The 15,987-nt window shown below is 41.4% G+C and overlaps 1 protein-coding gene across 1 annotated transcript in view; it reads left to right on the top strand.

Annotated features, from left to right (window-relative positions):
* DOCK2 (dedicator of cytokinesis 2) overlaps positions 1-15,987 on the top strand; it is a 397,914-nt gene that overhangs the window by 349,882 nt on the left and 32,045 nt on the right. The window contains exons 34-38 of the mRNA XM_025434190.3: positions 1,719-1,804; positions 7,836-7,992; positions 9,928-9,968; positions 13,220-13,310; positions 14,039-14,158. Coding sequence (XP_025289975.1) covers positions 1,719-1,804; positions 7,836-7,992; positions 9,928-9,968; positions 13,220-13,310; positions 14,039-14,158 — 495 coding nt within the window. The remainder of the gene's footprint in view (positions 1-1,718; positions 1,805-7,835; positions 7,993-9,927; positions 9,969-13,219; positions 13,311-14,038; positions 14,159-15,987) is intronic.

Here is a 15,987-nt window from a genome sequence, read left to right as displayed (position 1 = left end):
GAATGCCATTCCTTTTCATATCTATCACAGTCTTACCCATCTTCCAGGTTTTGTATATCTCCTTCTGTAAATCTTCTCCATCTATGGAAACTCACAGGCAATCTTCTTATTTGTACTGTATCAGCACAAGCTTCTGGTCCTTTCCTTTGGCCCTCAGCACACAAAAGTGAGGGCACAATGGCACCACAGATGTGAGCTGAGGGAAGAGTAAATCCAGCCCCTGCCTTTTATCACCTGAAGACTCCAACCAACCAGACTGGGCTTGATCCTTTGTGCACTGGAAAGAGCTTGCCAAGAGGTCTCTGCCATTCATCTGAGACATTAGACAAGCCACTTAAAGTCCCCGAGCCTCTACTTCTTCATGTGTAATAATACCTAACACTTACTTCAGTAGTGCCAATCTGGGGCTGGCTGCTTTTCATGCATTTTCTTTTTTAAAATTTTCTTTTCTTTTTTTTAAATTTAAATTCAATTGTTTTTCATGCATTTTCACATTTAAAAGTAATCCTCTTTGAGGTGCCTGCCTGGCTCAGTCAGTTAAGCATCCAACTCTTGCTTTTTGCTCTTCATGGTCTTAGAGTCATGAGATCAAGCCCCACATCAGGCTCCATTCTGAGTGTGGAGGCTGCTTGATATTCTCTCTATATATATCTCTCTCCCTTTCTCCCTTTCTCTCCCCTTCCCCCTCCTGCTTATGTATGGTCTCTCTTTATCTCTTAAAAAAAAGTGATCCTCTAGATATGATCTCCAGGCTTCATGGAGATATTTTAAGGACTGAGGGTAGAGAAGTTGGGTGAGGAACCAGGAGTACCCACCCAAAGACTGCTTTGGCCTTGATGACCTTTGCTAAGGGCCTCCTTCCCTTCTCCAGGGGCTAGTTTCTTATTTAATGGTAAATAAGGAGAAATGCATTGCATGATGTGAATGGACTTATCAAGGCATGTTATTAGAGCAATATAAACTGTTTTAGCATTTTAGCCATGAAAAGGGATCCAGTATGGCCCTTCAAAATATTGAATAAACCATGAACTGAAGTGGGTGAGATGCCTCTTGATTGTAAAAGTAAGGAGATAGAAAGTCCCTGTCTTCGCCCTAACAAGATTTAGTGGGACTGTGGGTACGTGCTCACCTTCAGGTCACTTACCTAGTCTGATCTCTGACCATTACAGGTGTCTCCAGTCTTTACTTTCTGAGGCATCAGCTCATATAAATAGGAGAGTTTCAAGTATGGATGGGCTAAGGGGGCTCAGTCTTTCTCCATCTCCTCCTTTCTGCTTTCCTCCATATTGGTGTCATTCCCAGGCAGGCTTTTTCATTATGGCCATCTCCAGCAGCCAAAAGTATGGAGAAAGGAATGCCAGAGAGGCAGAAGTGGTAGTTGTCTATGACAACATGCCATTCTCTCACATACCTCCATGTCTTTGCACACACTGTGCCCTCCACTCAATGTGACCTTTCCCTTAACTCATTCACTCTCTCCTTCTCCTCCCTTCCTCCTTCTCTTTCTAGTGCTTACCAACTACTTTTCTTCCCTGTACTCTGGCAATTCTCCAAAGACAAGCATAGTATCGTGTCCCGTGTGTGCTCCCCCTTCCTGGCAGTGACCCTGGGAAATGATAGCCGGTCCCTAAAGTTTTGGTTAATATAACAAATTGACTAATTTCAACATTCAGCCTTCTAACATTGTTATTCTTGATTTCCATCGTGTATTTCTTCAGTTTGAAAACGAAATCATCCTCAAGCTGGACCATGAGGTGGAAGGGGGCCGAGGAGATGAGCAATACATGCAGCTGCTGGAGTCGATGTAAGTTCAGTGCTCCCTATGCTGGAGGAGCAAGGGAGGTCTGCTGGAGGGTTCAGAACCTCAGGGCCTTCAGAGGCTCTCTTCTCCCCTGGAGATCCATCTGGTGGCTCCTGGTATTGGAGAAATTCCATGTTTGAAAGAAACCTCAGATCTCTCTCCCTCTAGAGTGGCTGTTTCTTTGATATTGATGGAATGGGACAGATAAAAAGAAACTCTGCTGCGTTAGGAAGAAGGAAAAAATCCACTAAAATGTTCACTTTTGTCCTCTCTTTGCTGTGGAATAATTCTTGCTAGTTTTTCCTTTTTTTTCCTCTTTTAATCTTAGACAGATGTTGATCACAGCCAAAATATAGGGAGCACATGCAGCACATGGATGCTATGCTAAATGCTCTCTATGCACTGCCTCATTTCGTTGCATTTACTCTCTGATCCCCATGTCACAGAGCTGGCCCCTGAGGCTCACAGGAGGTTCTTGTCTGAGGACACTGGAACAAGCTAGTTGGGTGGACAAGCTGGGACCCGGTTCTGCCTGACTGTAGGGCACAATGGTCAGCAGTGAACTTGGGGTCAGGATGCTGTTTGGTTTTAACATCTTATTGGCATATAATTTATATACTGTACAGATCACTAAAAGTATGCAATTCAATGGTTTTTAACATATGTGCAGAGCTATATAATCATGACCAGTTTTAGAACATTTCCTGAAAGAAACCCCATATCCTTTAGCCATAATCCTGCCTACTTTCTGTCCTTGTGAGATTTGTCTATTCTACACATTTCATATAATTGGAATCAATACATGGTCTTTGGTGCCTGGCTTCTTATTCATAGCATGTTTTCAAGGGTCATCCATGCTGTAGCAGGTGTCAGCCCTCATTCATTCTTGTTGCTGACTCATATTTCACTGTTTAGATACACCCTATTTTGTTTATTCATTTACCAATTAATGGACATTTAGGCTGTTTCTACTTTTTCACTATTAGGAATGATGCTATGGGGGTCCATGTGCACATTTTTGTGTAGACATATGCTTACAGTTCTCTAGAGTGTAAACTAAGGAATGGAATTGCTGGATCATTTGGTAACTCTGTTTGGCCTTTTGAAGAACTGTGAGACTGTTTTCCAAAGTTCTGGACCATTCACATTCCTACCAGCAGTGTATGAGAGTTCCAGTTTCTCCACATTGTCCCCAACACTTGTTGATATCTGTCTCACTAATTAGAGCCATCCTCATAGCTGTGAAAATGATATCATTGCCATTTTGATTTGCATTTCCTTGATGGCTAATGATGTTGAGCTTTTTTTTTTTTTTTTCTTGTGCATATTGGCCAATTGTATATATTTGGAGAAAGATACTGGGTTTTAAACCCTGATTCCACCACCTAGCATCTACTTAACTTTGGTCCAATCACACATCTTTAGCTTTTAGTTTGTATCTCCATCTGTAAAATGGGAATAATAAACCTATAGTTATTTTGAAGACTGAATAGCTATAAGGCAACTGGTACACAGCAGGTAAAAGCTTAGTTATTGTACTTTTTAAAAAATACCTGACTCCCAGTTTCTGTGTCCATGTCAATTGTCTCCTTTCCCCCAGAAGGACCTTTCCCAAAGTTTAGAAATTTGGCTCAGACATTCCAAATATTTTTCCTAGTTGTATATTCTCTGATTTGTATGATTCTCTGATATAACTCTGATTTTGGATTCTTTTCCCAATCCTTTTTGAATATTTTAACTTCAACAACAAAAGCAACCTAAGAACCTTGCTCTAACACTCACTGTGACCCTCCTTACCCTGTTCAGTAGGTAGAACAGATTCCTAGGTGGTACCATCTTGGCGGCCCTGAACCCCTTCTGTTACTGTATACAGCCCTCACTAAACACATGGAAGGCAAACATAGCTCAGCCGGAAGGAAAGCCCCTTGGGTAGGTATCGAGACTAACTGTCCAGGGGAAAAAAAAGTGACATTTTGCCTAAGTCAATGTTTATTTTAAAGTCCTAAAAAGGAAAATCTAAATATTGATCATAAGTGAAACCATTTACAGTGCAGGCAATTTCCATTTTTATAAGCGGATGGGGCTCTGTGGCAGTCTTCAGATGATCAGCAGGATTTCCAAATCCTTCCTGAGTGATTATTTATAAAAGGATCCTTAGAGGTTGGGGAAATTAAAAGCAACTCATTATTTTTGCTCTTGAGAGAGAGGTGTGAATGATTTCTACAAAACTAATCAAACCCAACCAGAGGAGTCAAAGTCCCATTAGAATGTCTGAGGGCCAGGTCCCTGCTTCTTCCTTTGAACCTTCCAAGCCTCAGTTTCCTTATCTGCAAATTGGGGATGAAAATACTGTCCAACTCTTATAGTTTTTGTTTATAATACACAGAGAAGTCATATAAAGTACTTGGTACAATTTCTGATAACTAGTAAATAGTATGGAAATATTAGCTATTATTATTGTTGTTGTTGTTGTTGTTCTCCAGGTAGATACTAATGTGGTTATTTGAAGCCATGAGCCTTTGTTTCATTTCTCCTCCAGGCTGGTCATCCTCAGTTCCCCCAGCCTTACTTCTCAGCCCTTCATTCAGGGCTTTCACTGGTATGTAGGGCCCGCTCTGGGCAAACACAGTCTTGTGGGTACACAGGTTAGCAATATGATGGTGCCTTTGTGACTAGAGCAAGGCTTCTCTTCCTGTGGCAGCTGTAACCCTGCATTAGGGCATACGGCTTAGGGCATAGAGTGGGGCTGAATTTCAGCCTCTTGTGGGCTCTTGTGCAGTACATAAGCTACACAAACTTACACAACATCCAACTCTTCCCTACCCTCAGAACTGTCCTCAGAGCCCTCTCCCATTTGTCCATAATTATCTTAATGTGAGGGTCCCACGTTGAATGGAGTGATTAGACACTCTATCCTTCTGTATTCCATCTGCCTGAGAATTTTTCTAGAACTGACAAGATGCTAGAAGGCTGAAGGAGACAGGGAATGTGTGTTCTAGGGCTAAGATCCCACCCAAACCAATTCAGTACCTGAAAGACAACCTGTCATATGTGGCACCTCCCACATCATTTTTAAAGGAATGAGTGGAAACCCAGTTCCATCAGCACTGACAGGGCCTGGGCTCCTTGCTCCAAAGGCCTCCCACACAGAATGCAAATCAATTTCAAGGCAGGGTAAGCTCCCTCCAGGCCCATCAAGGCAGGAGCATAGACATGGAGAGGTTGGCAAGCACCCTGCCACCTCTCTTTCCACTGAGTGAGGAATTATCTGCATCATCTGAAGATTCCCAGGACCCTTTTCCATTATACTGTCCTCTATTGTGGATTCAAAGGAGAGGAACAGCTGGGTGATCTGGGCAGGACCCATGGGCTTCATGCCTCCTCTATAGATTGACAACATTAATAATGCCTAACTCAAGGAAATTTTGTCTAAGTATTAAATAAGTAACCAATAAAATGGGTTTGTACAGCATCTGGAACACAGAAAGTACTCAATAAATGGCAACACTATATACTATGGTTAGTTTTTATCTCTGCGTCTGCTTCCCCTGCTACACTGTGATTTCTTGGAAGTCATTGTCTTAATGATTTCTGAAGCCCTAGTTCTTAGAACGGTATCTATTGAGTAGATGGATGGATGGTAGATGGTGGTGGATGGTGAACAGATGGGTGATTTCCAAAAAGTCTGCCAATTGTCTCACCAGTCCTACACCATACAGGCAGTTTCCTTACCCTATACTTTAAAGAATAATGAAACTAAGAAAGCCAGGACTGTGTTTTTCTAAGCCCATGCTTTGTAAAGGACCAATAGCACTAGCATCATCAAGGAGCTTTTTAGAAATGTAGAATGTAGGCCCTAGCCCAGATCCACTGAACTAGAATCTATTAACAGAATCTGTTAATCAGAATCTATTAATCCCCAGGTGATTCCTATGGACATTGAACTTTGCAAAGTACTGGACTAAACAAGTTGTTCTTAATGTTGGTGGCATATTGGAACCACCTAGAGAGCTTTAAAAATAAAATAGTGCTACCTGGCTTCCACTCCCAAAGATACAAAGTCATCAATTTTACCATGGCCATTGAGCTTTATAAAATGCTCCCCTGGTGATTCTAACATGTAGTTGGGACTGAGAACCACTGGTCTGGCTGCACTCAGGCTGTGAGATACCTTCTGAGTCTGAGGTGCCTGGAAGGCTGTGAGGAATTGCACTCTAAACACTGGACAAAGCTTTGTCACATTCTCATTAGCTTGGGAAAGAGGGCTGGAAGTGACTGTCCCAGAAGGAGTCAGGCACAGCTGTGACTAAGCCAGACAGGTCTAAATCACAGGACAATTTGCATCTCTCATTGAGAGCCAGGGAACAGGTGCTTCTCCCATGGAGAAGATGGATTTGTCTGATCACAGCCACAGTTTGAGATGTTGCCTCCTTGCAGCCTGGTTTGGCTTCTGGAAGGAAATGACCCTCTAAAGTCCTTGCCTTCCTCACCTTTCCCTCCTAGGAGCTCTTAGGACCGAAGCTGCCATGGGGAAAGTAGCCAGAAACAAATAGTAGCCTGGGTAATGCTTGTCTACTCAAGATGCCTGAGAACACACCACAATGTTTCTCTGTGGGAAAATAAGGAAGTGTTTGGCTTGATTCCCAAGATTGCCGCTTACTACAAGAGTGATTTGGGAAGGTCATTTAACCTCTCTGAGTTTTGATTCCCTCACCTATAAAATGAGAGGAATAATTTTTACCAGTCAGAATTATTGGGGTGATTTCTTAAGAAAAAGTGATTTAAAAAATTAGAAAAAGGAAAAGGAAAAAAGTGATTAGTGTTTGGTGCAGAATAAGTGATTAATAAAATGTGGTGTTTAATCCATCTGTCTCCCCTTGCCTCACCTGTAGGCCTCCTGAAAGTAGACATGATTTTTTTTTATATTTCTTATTTTATCTTTCTCCCCATCCCCACTGTGCACAATGCCTATCATACTACCTAACAACTGCTTAAGGAATACCATATTTTTATTTTTGTTTTTAAATTTTAGAATACTAGTATTACAACAAATATAACATTTTCAAATAGCATATGCATGTTTAAATTTAAAAAATGAATACTTTCTTCTCTATTTCCCCACATATACTCTTTGTCAGAAGCAACCACCATTAAGAGTGTGGTGTTTATCCTTGACCATATTTGGCACATTTATAAGCACACAGAGACGCTAATGCAGACATGCACCTCTATTGACACCTCTTACTGTGTGACCTTGGACAAGTTAATTGGCCTCACTGTGTCTTAGTTTCCCCATTTGCAAAAATCCCATTTCATAAAACAATGATAGGAGAGTAAATGAGTTACCATTTGTGAGACATTTGGAATAATTTCTGGGACATGATAGGTCCTATATGAGTTGGTTAAATTAAAAACAAATATTGTTCTGAGATTTACTTTTCTCACTGATCTGTATATTTTATAGAGCTTTTCATGTCAAAGTATATTTATCTCTCATACTTTTTAATGTCTTCATAGAACTACATTTTGTGAATATGCTTTAATTTATTAACCATTTACCTATTGATGGACATTTAAGATGGTTTCAACTATTTCACTATAGACACAATTTGTAAGTATTGTAAATCCTTACATGTTTCTGGGAACACTTCTGTCAGTTAGACTCCCAGAAGCAGAATTGTTAGGTCAGAGGTTACGTACATTTACAATTTTGATAGATATTGTGAAAATTGCTTCTTAGAAGGTTGTACTGATTTACTCCCAATGTGGATGTGTATAAGTAACCGTTTCACCACTCTATTGCCCATACTGGACATTTTTTTTCCCATTCTGATGGTGGGTGAAAATATTAAATACTTAACAAACTGTATGGACAAAGAAGTATATAGGTGAATATGTGATTGAATAAATGAACAAAATGAGCCAACATGTGAACCAAGGGACCTTGGATTCACTGGTTTATTTGCTCCCTGCCCCCGATACACTCTTTTTTCCCCTGGTCATGAGCTCACTGTCTTCCCATCTCTGTCCACAGCCTGATGGAGTGTGCTGCAGAGCACCCGACTATTTTTAAGTCAGTGGAAAACTTTGTGAACCTGGTCAAAGGTCTCCTGGAGAAGCTACTCGATTACCGGGGTGTGATGACGGATGAGAGCAAAGACAACCGCATGAGCTGCACTGTGAATCTACTGGTGTGTGGGGTTGACTGCCTTGCCCCAAGGTCACATCACACCAGAGTCCTGGGGGCAGGCCAGGTTTTGGGTTTCACTATGCTCTTGATAGGGAGTAATGCTTTGGAAACCAGACAAAAGTGGGATTGAATCCCTACTCTGCCACCTGCTAGCTCTGTGTCTTGAGAATAACTTCACCATTCCATGCTCAGTTTCCTCATATAGGAAATGGGAATGAGTGTTTTATTTAACACTTAACACATCATATGGAAGGAAAGTGGCAAGATAAAATGGTTAAGAGTATGAGCTTTGGAGTTACATAGTGCATGGGTTCTCATCCTACCTCTGATAATTAATAGAATAGATAAACCAAGGAAGTTTTCTGAAGGTTTAGTTGACTTATCTGTTCTATAGAGAAAATAATAGTACCTATTTCTTAGGTTATGCAGTCCAGGGCCATGGTAAAATGCTTACTACATATTAGTTCCCTTCTCTTACAGAATGGAGTAATCTAATAACCAGTATTTACAGCAAATTAGTATGGGCCAGGCAACCAGAACAGCTAATCTCAAGTACAGGCTCCTAACCCCTATACCACATGACCTGCCAAGGGCCAGCTCCCAAACATTCTCTCTTCATATGTTCTGTGATATGGTCATGAGACAGGGAGGAGCAGCCCCAGCACTTCACACCATCATGTAAGCCCACACTAAAGGGGTTTAAATGAATGAAGTTGACCAAAAGGCCATGTTGCATCCTTTATATCATGTTCAATGCTCCAGAAATACAAATTCTGTCCTATAGTTCCTTTGTGTGGCCTGTTTACCCTAAGTGGACTCCTTTTAAACAGCCTACATATTGCCATTGGTTTTCTGAAATGCTAAGGGGAGTTTAAAAATCCTGATTACAGTAGAAAAGAATCCATTGCTAATAACTCCACCAGGTCCAATTTACATAAAGAGTAGAAAGAGGGGTTTTCCAAGAGTTTAGCAATTTGTCTCTATGGAAAGGCAGAAGTTAGTTGAAGAAAATGACCTTCAATAGTTAGACTCTGATAAGGAACAGAGTTTGGGATAGGCAGATCCACAAGCAATTAGACCCTGCTAGCTTTAGGTGTGGTGTAAATACGGCAGGCATCAGGAATGAGGACAGAGAGAGGGTATCAGGGGCGCTGAGGTAAGTGTGGCTCTGCCACCCACTAACTGTGTACCCTGAGACATCTGGAACATATCACCTCCTCCTCTCTAAGCATCCAGTGCACATGGGCATATTAGGTTAAACCAGGGTTTTCTCAAAGAATGGCTCATCAGTCAGACCATGACCTCTTGGCTGGGAATTTGTAAAGACTTATTTACAAATGTATGAGATTAGGATCCCTGGTGTAGAGCCCAGGACCACTACTAGTCTAAATGACGCCTGAGCTTGAGTCAGGCTTCCTAGGTATTGCCAAGTTTAAATGTTTTTGCCTATCAGGTCTCATAGTAATTCCTCATACTTCTGTACCAATAAGAGTTATGATTCATTATTATCCCTGAGATCTATTACTGTTCCTATTACTTTGATTACTGCTATTACCCTCAGTCCAACCAGCTCCATCTGAGTACTGGGTCTGAGCTTGTCAACATCAAGTCAGGCTGCCTTTTGTTGTACACTCTATCAAAGTGGACAGCCTCAATCTTGACAGCCCATCTCTCAGTACAGCAAATATCCCAACTTCACTCCTAATATATGATGGTTGAGCTACCCCCTTTGTCCCTTTTCAGTCTAAGGATCAGGGAGGTGACTTTTAAGGCAATCTCCTAAAAAGGATGTTTGATGCATTCAGAAAAGTAAATTCTGTGCTCCCATCTCAGGGTCCCAAGATAGTAAATAGCAGTCTTCTGTACATCTCCATCATTACACCCCTGCCACTCTGCAAAGAAAAGCACTCATCACTGTTTTTCCTCCACTACCTAGAATTTCTACAAAGATAACAATCGAGAAGAGATGTACATAAGGTAAGATTTTTTCTAAAACCCAGACCTGCTGTGTCATTCTCCTGCTCAGTACCCACCTATGGCTCCCCACTGCCTTCAGCATAGAATTTAAACTTATCTTCTTAACACTAGATCCCTCTGTGTTCTGTTTCCTATCAATCTTTCCAGATTCAACTCCTTTTATTCTCTGATAAGCATAAGCAGTCCCTCATGCCACTTGGAGTTTTATGATCTGCCATGCTGTTTTGCTGTGTCCATGGCCCATTCTTTCCTTAACCTACCTTGTGAATTGAGCTGGTGAACTGCATCTACATTTGTTGAAGGGCTGGCACATGAGGTTCAATTGCAGGGTTTATGAAGCATGTAGTTAGACCATTGGCCAGCCCAATCTCAAAGGGAAAAAAAATACCAAGATGCATGATACCTGCTTTCTTGTAGGCATTTAAAAAACACTGATTTGAATACATCATGAAGGGATTTTGGGGGGAGGGAACATTAGCCTGAAGCAAAAATATCCCTTGCCAGTGTTTTTCAGAACCTCATATTTTTTTCTCCAAAGTTTTTTTATTGTTATTTTTACTCATTACAAAAATAATGCATACTTATTACCAAAACAATAGCAACAAAAAACTCATAGAGACCAAAAAAAAAGAAATGAAATAAACTCCATAATCCATACATATTCTCAGACCCTTTTATTTTTGTATATAGATAGAATTCTATGCCTGCATATTTTTTACAAAAATGAGATCATATTGCTCATGATTTATCCTTTGCTTGACAAGAATTCCATGTCAACAGATGAATTTCAACATCATTTTTAATGAAACTATAAAATTCTCTTTCCAGAATATACTATAATTTATATAGCCAATCCTATATTGTTGAACATTTAGGTTGTTTCCAACTTTTTTCTGTCATAAATAGCACAACAAAATTCTAAGATGTATGTCTTATGTGTCCAAGATATATCTTGCACGCATCCTTATGAGACAAGAGTCCATGAAGAGAAATTGACCAGAAGGTTAACACGCATTTTCAAGTCTTTTGACCCATTCTGTCAAAGGCCAGAGACTCCCAAGTCTGCACCTACTCTGCTCTTATTGCAGATATTTCTAGGTACTTAGTTTAGCATTATTCTAGGAATAGGAACTATCATTTGGATAGAAGATAATTCCATAGGCTGTCCTAAGCTTAGATGGTATTTATAACATCACTAGACATGACTTACTATAGTAGTAGAAAGCTTTGGAGTCCAAAGGGCCTAAGGTCTTCACCTTGTCTTTTTGGTGACCCTGGATAAGATCACTTAGTATCTCCGGGCTGAGGTTTCCCCTTATAGAATGTTTCCATTCTACCTTCTGTTTTGAGGATTAAATGAGATGCTATAGGTAAAGTGTCTAGCACATGGATCCATCCCTCCAACCTTTTTTCTCTCCTTCCCATTTTAGAAACACAGATGGTGAGCCCCACATCTCCATAAGCTCTAGAGATTTGAGTTCTGTTGTAATCTAGGAAAACCGCATTTGCCTAAACCAAACAATGTGACAGGATATAGTCTGAAAACCTGTTCTGTTTGGCAGGCATAGTATTTAAAAACATTTTTAAATTGGTTGCCAAAATTTGAAAATCTAGAGATTTTACATAAAAATAAAAATTCTCCTCTGCTAAGAAACTCAGAAGGTGTAGCAACACTGGGCCTTCCTCTTGTCCTGACAAAACTGGAGTACTCTGGTCATGACATCATCCCCATTCCCCATTAAACTTCACCCTGCCTACCTCATTCAAGCTTCCCATCTGGCCTATGTAGTGTTTGAGTTTGAATCCCTGGTCAGGTCCATCAGGTGTTTTCCTTGGGGCTCTACAGTAGATCACCACATCCTCAAGTTGACAAAAAAGAGGAGAGGATGTCTTGGTTAATCAAGAAGTTGAAAGTAGCAGAAAATCTGTTCTTATGGCTGCTCTCTTAAAGGTTTTTGGACCCAGCTATCTAGGGACTTAAGGGACCAAGGATGGGCAGGAGGATATAAGGTAGGATTCAGCCATGCACATAAAAAACCTCTAAAGAAACATTTAGAAACCTCTAAAGTTAGAACACAAACTCAACATCCCCTTCATGCAAGCCATGTGTAATTCTACTGATAACTCTGATTGATGAGAAGGAAGATGAGGGACGAGAGTGGAATAGCCATGACCATAGAGGTAGAAATTGCTGATATTGAACCCTGGTTCTACCTCTTTCTTGCTCTATCTACTTTAATATAAATCTCAGGTTTCTCATCTACAAAGGGATGATTGGGAGGATGAATTGATATAATAAAGTATCTACTTGCTGGATGAATGAATAAGAAAATCTTTCTATCTGGGATGCTCATCCCTCACTCATCCCCTTACTTTTAGATCGTAGCCCAACTGTCATGCTACTCTGAACTTTTCTAGAAGCTCCTCTTCTCCCCACCTAGATGAATCCTGTTCTCAAAATACCATAGACCTGTCCTTCACAACATGGATCACAACTGTATTTTTACAATGTAGAGTCATCTGTCCCAGGGTTCAGAACTGGAATCTCACATTGCAAAAGGAGAGAAGGAGGGAATGTGGTTATGGTTGAATAGTATATTCTCCCTACTGACAGCCCGAGGTCTCCACAGGAATATCCAATCTTGAGGCCCTCACCCCACTTCCTTTTCTTACCAGAAAATGCGCTTCTTTTATGCCATGAGAACACTGAGGAGAGGGTTAGAGCTATGCTTTATAGCACTGTAGCTTGTTCATTCTCCTGGACTAGTACAGTGTTCAGAGTACAGACTCTGGAGATAATTAGCCTGGAATCATGTTCCAGCTCTTCCAATTATTAGCATAAGACTTCTGATGAGTTATTCATTTCACCTTCCTTAATTTGTCTTACCTGTCATATTGCATTGGCCAGACTCCTCACTATCAAGTTGCATGCTGGCTGGGATGATACTTAATGTCTCCAGTCCATAGTTTTCTCATCTAGAAGTGGGAATTCTCAACAAATCTATCTCCCAAAGTTGGAATATGAGTTTGTTAGATTAAATGATGTAAGGCTTTCAAAATACTTAGCATGGTGCCTGTCACACACAAAGTATTCCACTAACACTAAAGGCCACTGTAGGGGGAGCCAATTATGAGAATACAGTCCTTTGTGGTCCTCAGAGGTGTCTAGTTGTTCTGTCTGACTCCCAGTTGGCCCTACTTCCTGCCTTCTTATTATTAAACCTGGTAACCTAGCATATTTCCCTGAACAGGTACCTGTACAAACTCCGTGATCTTCACCTGGATTGTGACAATTACACAGAGGCTGCCTACACACTTCTTCTCCACACCTGGCTTCTCAAGGTACTGCCATTCCAGTGGAGGTGATTTGTGCTAGGATCTCTATGGGGCCCTCATAGCAAGTTTAAGAGCTAAGAAAGAAAGACAGAAAGGAAACAAAGAGAGAAAGAGAAGTTGAAAGTGAGGGAGAAAGAGAAAAACAGAAAGAAAGGAAAAAGATGGGAAGGTAAGGCAAGGCAAAAGAATTAGCCAATAAATTTTGTTTTGCTGTGTCCCCAAACTCGACATGGCCAGTTACTATTCTGCACTGCTTTGTCTGGTCACATAAGATTTCAAGTGACTTTCATATTTAGCAACAATAATAACCATTTCAGATATGTTTTACAGTTTTATATAACATCCAAACATCAACTATAAATCATTAGCATGTCCAATTAGCTGTTTTCCTTCTCTTGAAAATAGTGTTGTAGCTGGCCAACATCTAAAGGATTTCCTTTGGCCTTTGAAAAGCTAGGACCATGTCTTACAGGGATTTAGTGAAAATCCCTACAAACCACACATATGAGCCAAGAGAGAGTCAAATAAGCACAACCTGGCAAAAATCAGGAGGCATTTCCCAAATGGAAACTGCAGACCAGCATCTCTCTGACTGACCACTCACATCCAGAGTGATGGGCAAGCTGGCAGAAGTGTTTGCAGGGCTTCCTCTTGCTTCTCATCAGTAAGGAAGACTCCTACTTTTGGCTGCCTCTCAGCCCCCAGATGACTGTGTCTGTGTATTTTCTCCTCAGTGGTCAGATGAGCAGTGCGCATCACAGGTCATGCAGACAGGCCAGCAGCACCCCCAGACTCACCGACAGCTGAAGGAGACGCTCTATGAGATCATCATAGGCTACTTTGACAAAGGAAAGGTAATTTGTCCATTTCCTTCCTCTCTCTGTGGGGACTTTAGCAATGGGGAAGGATAGTTCCTTCTCAGACTCTGCACCGCATCCATCTACAGGCCTGGTCAGCCCTTCTTCCCAATTCTAAGTCTGACTACTTCTCTCCACATTCTCCACCTTCTCACCACTTTTGTTCAAAGACTTGCCATTGTTCACTTGGATACTCAATGGGTTCTAAGCAATCTGCCTGCTTCCTTTATTGCCTTCATCAGATCATCCTTCAAACAGGAAATGGGGATCATAAAACATACATTGGATCTCATCATTCTCCTTATAGTCATCTCCATGGCTTCCCCATCCCACTAGAATGATTATACAAACCTGCTTATGACCTGTGTGGCCCCACATGAGCTGTCCTCATTTCATGCCTGCAAGATCCCACACATCATGCCAAGCTCCTTTCCACATCAGGGTCTTTGTACTTGCTTTTCCCACCTTAGAACATTTTTCCTCCATGGCTTTCCTGGCAGACTCCTTCTCACGGCTCATGGCTTTGCTTAGATGTCATGTCCTCAAAGACACCTTCCCTGACCAACTTAGACAAAACAGCATTTTAGAATATGAACACAGAGACTTGTCTTGTTCACTGCTGAATGCCCAGTGGCTAGCACAGAGCCTGTGATGCCATCACTGATCTTTAAACAATAAGGACACAAAATGTTTGGTTGGGTTTGCTCAGAAGATTAGCCAGACCAACTGCTTCCCATCTTCCAATCTCCAGTGGAGCTTTAGGAAGCACCAACCCAAATGCAGCATTCATCCTGTAGGAGATGCAGCATGTGGGCTAACTGCTCAGGCCCTGGAGCCAGCTTGGTTTCAAACCTTGCTCCTCTCCCACCTACCATTCCCTTGGCCTCTTAGAGACTTCAATTCCCACCCAAAATAGTGATACTAATAGTACATATTAACTAGTTGTATTGTGAAAATCAGGTGAGAGAGTGCATGTGACACACCTAGCATAGGGTCTGGTTCATAGTCCTATCTTCTTAAATGTTAGCTCTCCTCTTTACTGTATTCTGCCTTCAAGGCCCCAGTTAATTGGCCACCCTCCATCAAAACTTTCTTGAGTCCTTCAGCTTACCTACAGCCCTGCTTCTCCTCTGAATTACAAGGTCTCTTACAGTTTATAAGGACAAAATTTAATGGACTTAATTTTGGTCTGTTCTGTCACTGCAGTTCATTGTATCTGTCTTGGCCCGATCTCCCCACCTTCCCTGGAAAGACAAAATGAGGTAATGTCTGTGGAAGGGCTTATAAATTCCCAGGAGTTGAGCAGTTGGAGAACACTGTTTTTATAATTTACAATTATAAGCCTCTTGAGGGCAGAAAGTCTGCCATTGCTGGAACCTCCTGCCCTGCTGGAATCAAGTCAGAGCTTCCTATTTGTTTACAGCTGATTCAGTCTGTAACTGTGAAAGCCCCAAAAAGGACATGTTGAGTTTTGTCCTCTATAAAGTATCCAGTTCAACTCACCTTGTGCTGAGTATAGAAGAAAAAAGGCATCATCCCTCATCTCAGGGAGCTTATCATCTAACTGGCAAAACAGACATCCCAATCATGATCTCTTTTGCATATTACCCTTTGGCGTTGTACAATAATGGAGGATGGGGGGATGTAGTGCCAAGGTTTGGGAGCAGAGAGGAGAGAACAGATGAGTACAGCTCACTCTGATAGCCACTGCTGTGGAAGGTTCCAGAATGAAGCCCAAACACATTAGCATCCCTTTACCTTCGTTTTGCCACACTTCCCCTCATGGAGATTTATTGCTCCAGGCACACACAATAGCTTTCTACTCT

The sequence above is a fragment of the Canis lupus genome, chromosome 4, assembly GCF_003254725.2.
Source record: "Canis lupus dingo isolate Sandy chromosome 4, ASM325472v2, whole genome shotgun sequence".
Taxonomy (NCBI): domain Eukaryota; kingdom Metazoa; phylum Chordata; class Mammalia; order Carnivora; family Canidae; genus Canis; species Canis lupus.
Note: the sequence above shows the minus strand (reverse complement) of the source record. Positions and strands in the feature narration are given on the sequence as shown.